Source organism: Vigna radiata, chromosome 2 (genome assembly GCF_000741045.1).
Source record: "Vigna radiata var. radiata cultivar VC1973A chromosome 2, Vradiata_ver6, whole genome shotgun sequence".
In the NCBI taxonomy this organism is placed as follows: domain Eukaryota; kingdom Viridiplantae; phylum Streptophyta; class Magnoliopsida; order Fabales; family Fabaceae; genus Vigna; species Vigna radiata.
Window position 1 is genome coordinate 13,409,621 of NC_028352.1, and position 9,271 is coordinate 13,418,891.

The window sequence follows — 9,271 nt, forward strand, 5'->3', positions numbered from 1 at the left end:
ATTAACATTAGTGTTCAACATCACATTGGTTNGGAACTTTGGAATATCACCAGATAGATTGTTCTTTAACAAGTCCAGAACCTCAAACTAGGCCAAATTAGTTAAGCCTTCTGGTATTGATCCACCAAACGATTTTCATTGAGATACATGTTTCTCAAATCTGTTAAATTGGCAAATGTAGGTGAAATAGTTCCCATCAAATTCTCACGCACCAAATTCACACTAAGAATCTTCTGCTTAGAACACACAATAAAATTTCAATTATCACATGGATCGTTACAAAACGAGGAACTCGCAAACGGAAATAGATAGCCAAAATGTTTAGCAATATCAATCAAAGTGGTGACGCGAGAATCGTAGGATCTATAGTCGTTCCTACAAAAATTATTTAAACCAAAAGTGACCTTCACACCCATTCCAAACGAAGGAATGAGACCTTGAAGAAATTTTCGTTTGAAGAGACATTTTGCAAACTACAAAGGGATATGAAAGAAGATGGAACCTCACCGATTAACTCGTTGTCATTCAGCTGTAGATCAAACAAAGCGGTGCAATTTGATAAATTTGGAATGGGACCCGTGAAAAAGTTCATCTGAAGCCACGCTTGAAACAAATTGGTCATGGAAGCAAGTATCTCAATGTTACCCAATAACCCGAACTCGTGTTTCGGAATATTGGGCCAGTATCTTTGAATATCATATTCCTCATGCTTTTGATTATCCAGCCACAGCTTTTGACTCCCGAATACCGCGATGGTCTTTGGCAAACTCCCAGTGAGGTTGTTGTAAGAGAGATGAAGCTCCTGCAAACTCACAAGGGAGTCAAAAACTTCAGGCAAGGTACCATTGAGGTTTGTGCTTCCGAGGTCGAGTTTGACGAGGTTGGAAGAATGAATCAACTCTGCAGGAATCGCCCATGTAAGGCGCTTGAAGTTGTCTGCCATGTTGAGGCTTTGTAAGCTAGTGTGACCCTGAAAGCAACCGTCGGGAATGGAGGTGAAGTTTTTGCCCCCAAGGAACACGGTTTCCAGCATGGAGAGGTTGGCAAGGGAAGGCAACGCGTCAAAATCTGTGGCTCGATAATCAAAAACACGAGGAATCTGATATTAAAATATATTGACCCAATATTGCGAAACACGAGTTTTTATCTGTAAAAAAGAATGAAATATGGTTTTTGTAGAATAAGAAGTTAGCGAGTAAATGAATTGAAAGACAAAATTGTAGTGTAAAGTAAGGCACAAAGTGCTTGTGCCTCACTTTACTCAGAACTGCAATTTTTGCTTCTAATTCATTCATTCCCTGACTTTCACACCTATTCCAAACGAAGGAACGGGGCCCTGAAGAAAATTGCCATTTAAAGAGACGCTCGACAAACTAAAAAGGGATATGAGAGAAGACGGAAGCTCTTCGATTAACTCATTGTCATTCAGCTGCAAATTAAACAAAGCGATGCAATTTGAAAAATCTGGAATGGGACCCGTGAAAAAGTTCGTCTAAAGCCACACCTAAGACAAATATGCCATGGAAGCAAGCACTTCAATGGTACCCGATAACCCGAACTCGTGTTTCAGAATATTGGGCCAATATCTCTAAATATCAAATACCTTGGTGGTGGTAGTGGAACTACTCCGTCAAGTGGTTCTGGTGATGCACCAACCAGAAGTCCAAATGCACCATCAGGTGGTTTTTCACTCTTTTGCTTAGATTGGAGGTATTGTGGTTATTGGTGTGTTTATTGTCACGATGGTTATGCTTGTCTTTTGCGTGTGCTTTATAAAAAACTAGCATTAGACATTGGGAAAGTTTAAGAATTTAGAAAAAAGAAAAAGTTGTTTCGAGAATTCAAGGTCAACGTGTTACCATGTAAGCTGAATTTCTTCGGCAAGTAACAAAAAAATTTTAGTGAAGAAAACATTTTGGGTAAGGGAGGATTTGAAGTGGTTTACAGAGAGGAGTTTGATGATGGAACTCAAATTGTTTTGAGGAGGATGGAATGTGGTTCTTGTAGAAGGGGAAGTAAGGGAATCAATTAGAAGTAGAAATTGTAGAGTAAAGTGAGCACAAAGTGTCTGTGCCTCACTTTACTCAGAACTACAATTTTTGCTTCGAATTCATTCATTCCCTGACTTCTCATTTTACAAGAACCACATTTCATTCTTTTTACAGCAATTTTAGTTCTATCATCAATTCCCCTTTATAAACCACTTCAATTCCTCCCCTACTCAAAATGTTTTCTTCGCTGAAAGTTTTTGTTACTTGTCGAATAAATTCAATTGACACGGTAACACGTTGACTCTCAATTCTCGAAACAACTTTCTTTTCGTTTTCTAAATTCTTAACATTTTCCAATGCCCAATGTCAGTTTTTGGAATAGCACACGCAAAAGAAAAGAATAACCACCAGTGACAATAACCACAATACCTGCAATCCAAATAGAAGAGAGTAAAAAATTACCTGATAATGCATTTGGACTTTCGGTTATTCATCACCAGAACCATTGGATAAAATAATTCTACTATCACCACCACCTTCAATATACCGAAGAAAAATATTAAAATCAGTGTTAAAAACACTTTCTTGAGAACTTTGAAATATAACAAGATAAATTGTTCTCAAATTATTTTTTTCTCTTAAAAGTGTTAAATGTTCTCAAATTACAATCAATCATATTGTTAAATATCCCAAATTAATAGAACTGTGACTGAGAACTCAGTATCATTACTAATTATTATTTAATAGAAATATAACAAAATTAAATACTGGCCTGCCTTTTTAACATAGGGAGAGGGATATTCAGAACATCATAATGCTGCATCCAGCACTGTGTTTTAATAATTGTTTTAACGAACGTGTTAGTTGTCAGATTTTCTTCACTTTATTTTATGTTATTTCTGAGTAAAAGCATTTTTAAGAATATAAACTCAAGGTGGACAACTTTGCTTTAACTTGTTTCCATTCCATGATGGTTAGAACTACTACCCTAGTTTGGTCGTATTTTGGCTATTTCCCTAAAATGTAATATACTTCATTTAAAATGACTAAAAAGGACAGAGATGGAAAAAAAGAATGTACTATTTTTAAATTATTGACTCTTTAAATTAATTAAAGATAAGGATTCAACATTATTTCAGGGCAAGGCACCCAAACATGTCAAGAGTTGAATTATGTGATATATACATTTTCTTTACAAATATATATATATATATATATATATATATATATATATATAAACATAAACTTAATTATTTTTTATAATCTACGATTCAACGTTTCTTAGATTGTATGAACGTCCTTCAATCATGCTTGTTATCCCATATGTAAATAGTGTTTTGAAATAGGATTGAAAGTGAAAACACTATTACATGATCCAATAGTTTCACTCAACCTTGAAAAATAAATTTATAAAATAAGATTTATATTTAATTATGGGTTAAATATGTTTTTAGTCTCTATAGTTTGGGAGGATTTTGGTTTTAGTCCATTTTCAAACTAAGGTACAATTTAGTCCTCCAAACTTTAGAAAACTCTGGTTTTACTCTTTTTTACCAAAATTTTTTAACTTTATTTGCTGTTTCAAGCACGTTTCATTATAGCATTTGGATTGTTTACACTGTTTGACCCCTTTTTTCTTCAATGTTAACTGAGAAATATGTTTGAAACAATCCAAATGCTATAATGAAACGTGCTTGAAACAACAAATAAAGTTAAAATAATTTGGTAAAAATGACTAAAACTAGAGTTTTCAAAAGTTGAAGGACTAAATTGTACCTTAGTTTAAAAATAGACTAAAACCAAAATCGCCTCAAAGTATAGGGACTAAAAATATATTTAACCTTTTAATTATATATTATACATTCATCTTTATTTAATCAATGTAAAATCTTAATAATATAATTATTGAAAGAAGATTACAATCAAACAAATTATTGCTATCATTTGGATCAAATTCTTAATTCTTTTCTGAATACAAACTGTATGTAGCAATTGCTAAGAAAAGAAAAGTTGTTCCAATTCGAATAGTATATAGCAGAATCAATTGTTCCCTTCCCTCTATTTTAAAACTAACCCATTATCATCATTCTGTCATTCTTTTTCCACACCTGTAATTACCATTTTCTATATAAATATGTAAGTGTTTATAAAATAAGAAAAATAGGTTTAAAACTTTATTGAAATATAAAAATAATAAAATTATGATAAGTTTTGAAAGATTTATCAGAAATGGGATTAGGTATGAAGAGGGGGGATTTGAGATATTTTTCTTATCTTGAACGAAATTTGTTGTTTTAGTTGACAATCCTGAGTAAAATAAGATTTATAGCCATTTAAATGTTAATTAGTTAAAAATGATGTTAAAAAGTATTTGATATTATAATGCTCAAAAGTTGGGAAGCATGTTACCGGAATGACTTCAATAATTTCAGATTAATATGCGCCGACATTTTATAAGCATCTCATAATAACACACGAGATTACATCCATTTCTTTTCAGAACTCTTCCAAACTTCACAATAACTTTTTATTTATTATCATTTTTCAATCAANATGACACAACTACAATTTTCTTTATTCATGAACGTTTTTTTATTCAATTTCTTTAAAGCATTTGGTAGAGAGAGTTTTGCTTTATAAATAAGATAAAATAGTGTAATAAGTACGGTGCAATGAATTTGATTCTTGAGATTATTATAATAGAAGGTAAAGACAAACTAAGACATCAAAGAAAACATATAAGTTCAACTTATAAGTAAAACACACTCATTTTACCTATAATTTTTACAAGCCTTTCATGTTATCAGCATAATTTTCGTAATCTTTACAAGTTTGTATATATTAATTATGTCAACCTATGTTTGGATACCTTTTTATAAGGTAGTTCCACTATTATGCAATTTTAACTATAACACAATTCATATCATTAACTATTTTTCATTAAGCAAGAAATCGCAACCATAGACTGGTCTATCAGTACATATATATATATATGTATAATAATCACTCCAATTAACTTGAGTGATGCAATTGAAAACTTTTGAGTAGCAACTTTGAGGAGGAAATGGTGTCCATGAGAGCAAGAAGAAAGCCAAATGTGATGAGAAAGAGGTTAAGGAGCAAGACAAGGTTTGATATTTGACCCCAACATGTCTTCAAGTAGAAAGAACATGGCAGAATCAAACAAACGGCAACACTGACAAGGGAACCAGTGANACTTAGTACATGTTCAAAATATGGAACCGACAGAGCAAGGGTTAGTATGACCAAAAGTGAAANTGAACCCACGGAACCCCTAATAATCATCTTGCTTCTGNCACTCATGGTGCTTGGAAGAGCATGTTCTAGTTGAATTGCCAATGGTGTGAATTCAAGCGCGTATTTGGTCATTGGTGCCACCACGGTTGCCCACAGAGCAACCTTTGTCACAATGCTCTCTGCTGGCATGCTCAGAGTTATTTGAGACTTTACATCCTTACCAAACATCCTCGCACCCATGAACCCCAGTGTCGTGTAAATTGNCGTAACCACTGCGAAGCTCATAATAGAAACCTGTTGAAATTTTCAAACAAAACATCATATATATGATCAAAACTCAAAAGTTCTGCTCAAGCAAATAAACATATAAACTTTCATGTGTTTAGCTACCTTGGTAAATTTTGAAGGGTCTTTCATGGATGTGTATAATTCGGGGAAAACAATGTGTCCTCCATAGCCAAAGACGTAAAGGCCAGATACTGATGGAATATTATGGAGTTGGAGGACAGGTATGGCATGATTGTTTCGGACATGTCCTAAAAGTGCAGTGGCAGCTACACAGAGAAAAATGAGGAGAGACATGAGAATACCAAGTGTTGAAAGGAAAGATATGGAAGAGAGGTCTCTGAGAACTGCCACCACTGTTAGGAACTGAGATGAAGAGAATTTGGGGAAGTGGTGCTTGAGATTTGTCCCCAGAAAGACTTTGTTCAAATTATCATGTAATGAGATGGTGTAGGAAACAAGGGACATGAAGATTTCCATGTAGATGATTGTTGCAGCCACCAACCTTCCTTTTGATTCAAATGCATGTTTCACAATATCCACAAAGCTTCTTAACTTTGGATTCTTTCTGAGGCATGTTCCAAGTATGTGAGAACTGTAAGCACACATTACACCTAGTCCTACAAGCAAGAATGCAGACACCCACCCTCCACTTACCACTGCATATGGAGTTGATAGTTGCCCCAAACCTGAAAGATATTAAAAACTTTGCAGTCACTTTTCTGCTAAAAAATATTGAGTTCTTTTTAGGAAGGATTCAAATTCTGTCACTTAAACCAGCATAGGTTGGCAAATGATCAGTTGCTTGATGGGTAAGTTTACAGTGTTGATTGTGCTTTTGTCATTAAACATTAACTTGTTCTTAATTGGTTGGTTGTTATGTCCATTTTTCAACATGCCAGTTGGATTTAGAGACAGAAATGGTGATTTGAGAATATATGTTTCATTATTCTTCTAGTGAAGTTGGAAAAAAGTAAATGAAGAGAATAATTTTATGCATCATGGTTACCCTTCAAAGTAAACTTGCTAAGGAAAATGAAGTCTGATAAAAAAATTGAAAACTCAATCATAGATGTGTGAAAAACTCAGAGATGCATTTTAAAGAAATAAAGTATATAGAATTAAGCACTTTAATGTATTCTATTAACTTTAAAATAAATATTTATAACTTGATTTTACATATTGGGAGTGAAAATGAGAAAATGAAGCAGTATATATGGAAATTTTACCTATGAGCATCCCCACCATGTTGATGACAGCATGAGTAAAGGAACTGTTGGAGTTAGCATGACGCTGAGCGTGGACATTTGCGTCTTCTGCTGCATGAGTATGGTCACAATTGCATTGTTTGGTTTCTTCTATGCAACAGTTGCAACACTGCACAGGCAAAACGACCAAGTCTTCTTCACCATGCACTGACACACTTCCATCAACTTCACTCTTTTGCTTCTTCACACACTTATCTTGAAGGCTTATCAGGCTTTTCCATAAGGATTTCAACATCATGCTAATTCAAAAACTTAGAATATATCGAAAATTGATGTATAAACATTCACCAATTAAAACGCTTCAATCAAGCCTCTCAAAGTTGGGTGTAGCTTCCTGCACCTTATCATTTTCTTCCTGCGCCCTATTTATTTATTGAATTTTCACCCTATTATTTATTGAACATTCACCCTATTATTTATTGAATTTATTTGAAAGTTACTTCCAGAAAATGTAATCCGGAAAGAGAAGATATATATTCTGGAAGTTTTTTTATATTCCAGAATGTTCTGGATTCGAAAGCTATTTCTGGTTTGAAAATATTTGTTCTGAAAATGATTTTTTATTGTTAGTAATGGATATTTCAGAAGTGATTTCCGAATTTGAAAATATCTTTTCTTATCCAATTTGAAAAATATTAAAATAAGGACATGTATGTATGAATTTTTATTATATTTTTAGTGGGGAGTAATTTGAGAATTAAAGCTTTTACGCAGGTATTTCATCCTGTAACTCCAAATGTTTCGTCCTATTTTTCATCCTACAATTCCAAAATTTTCTAAAATATTTGTAATGTCCTCCGTTAAGACATACTTAATTTTTAATAGAAAACAGAAGAATCTTTTGACCAGATTATTTGACTCAGTATTTTCCATCTTCATTAAAATATCTTATTTTTATAATTTTAAGATATATAGTTATTTTTTAATAAAGTATTAACATTTTATAAATATATAAATATTTGAATGAATTAAATAATTTTGTTTGTAAATATTTAATATTTATTTTAAATTATTTTAATGAATTAATAATACTTAACACTATCTAAAAAATATTTTAAATTTTTCATATCATTTTTAAATAAATTTGTCAATTTTAAATAAATTTATTCTTTTCATAGATTAAATTAATTCATATGAATTACCTAATTAAATATTTAGAAATAATATAATAAACATTTACAAATAATATAATTAAGAAAAACTATCAAAAACACTATATCGTAGATGGAAATTCGAAAGGAAAAACATCACATTTCGAAATCTCTAATTAAAGGAGAATCAAATTTTAAGTACAGATTTTCATAAAGCTATCAAAATGGGTCACAACCTATGGGTCAACTCGTTTCACCATTGGTTTGAGTCGGGTTGGGTTTGAAAAAATTATATTTTTTTATGCGGTCAAATTTCAATCCGACTCATGCGGGTTGAACCCGTGGTGGGCCGGGTTGGCCCACCAACCCACTTACCTAATTTTATTTTATTAAAATTTAATTTTAATTTTATAAAAAGATATTTATTACTTTTTTTTTGCTTGAAAAAATTATTTAAGTTTCCTATTTTCAAAATTAATTAAACACCCATGTTGGATATGAAATTTGGGAGTAAAATTTGTTTAGATTTGAATTATAGAAAGTTTGTAATTATTTTTCTTAAGAAAATTATAATTAAGTGCGTCAGTGAGCCAACCCGTTTATCCACCAACCCGTGGTGGGTCGGACTGGGTTCAAATTTTTCTAGCTCGCTAATAAATGAGCCGGATTGGGTTGGCTTACTAAGTGCCCGTGGTGCACTAGTGCAGCCAGGGGCTTTTGCCGCGGTTATTTTTCACTATATGTCGCGATCAGCCGCGGTAGTAAGTCAAAGACTTTAGGCCGCGATTACAAGCGCAGTTGTACAAGGAACCGCTGCCTAAACCCCCCTTTTTTAAAAAAAATAAAATTGTTCTAATATATGCCGCGGTTAGAACCGCGGTAAAAGACCCAAGAATATGCCGCGGTTCTTGCACTAACCGCGGCCAAAGGTCCATTTAAAAAAAAATGAACACTATATGCCGTAGTTGTGATTCCCCTACAGTTTTTTAAAATTGCAGGTCTGTTTTTGTGATATCCACTACCACAAAAACAGACCTGCATATCAAATACACGTTCAAATTCATTTTCAACAGAACAAACACATGTTGAAATGTATTTTAACATCAAATAAAGTACATTAAGTCTAATAAAATACAATCTAATCAAATGCAATGTTTAAATCTAGTAACTAAGATCTATTATATAATATAACTATATACTTTGCAGCAGCGTTCCTCATGAATAATAGTGGCTTCTCAGAAACTGGTGTAGTAGTCTTGAATTTCTGCACAAGACAATTCATATTAATTAGTGTATATGAATTCTAAATTTGGGAAAAATCAAAATTTGTTAAAGTTAAATATTACCGTTTCCCAGCAACTTGTGATGTGAGAACGAA

General features: G+C 32.7%; 1 protein-coding gene across 1 annotated transcript; it reads right to left on the reverse strand.

The window, feature by feature from the left end:
- Positions 1-4,646: 4,646 nt before the first annotated feature.
- Positions 4,647-7,163, reverse strand: LOC106780640 (amino acid transporter AVT1H-like). Its single transcript, XM_014668940.2, has 3 exons — positions 6,764-7,163; positions 5,640-6,223; positions 4,647-5,543 (listed from the first exon to the last, which is right to left on the reverse strand). The coding sequence occupies exons 1-3, from the start codon at positions 7,038-7,040 to the stop codon at positions 5,004-5,006; spliced, it is 1,401 nt and encodes a 466-aa protein (XP_014524426.1). The 5' UTR covers positions 7,041-7,163; the 3' UTR covers positions 4,647-5,003.
- Positions 7,164-9,271: the final 2,108 nt, after the last annotated feature.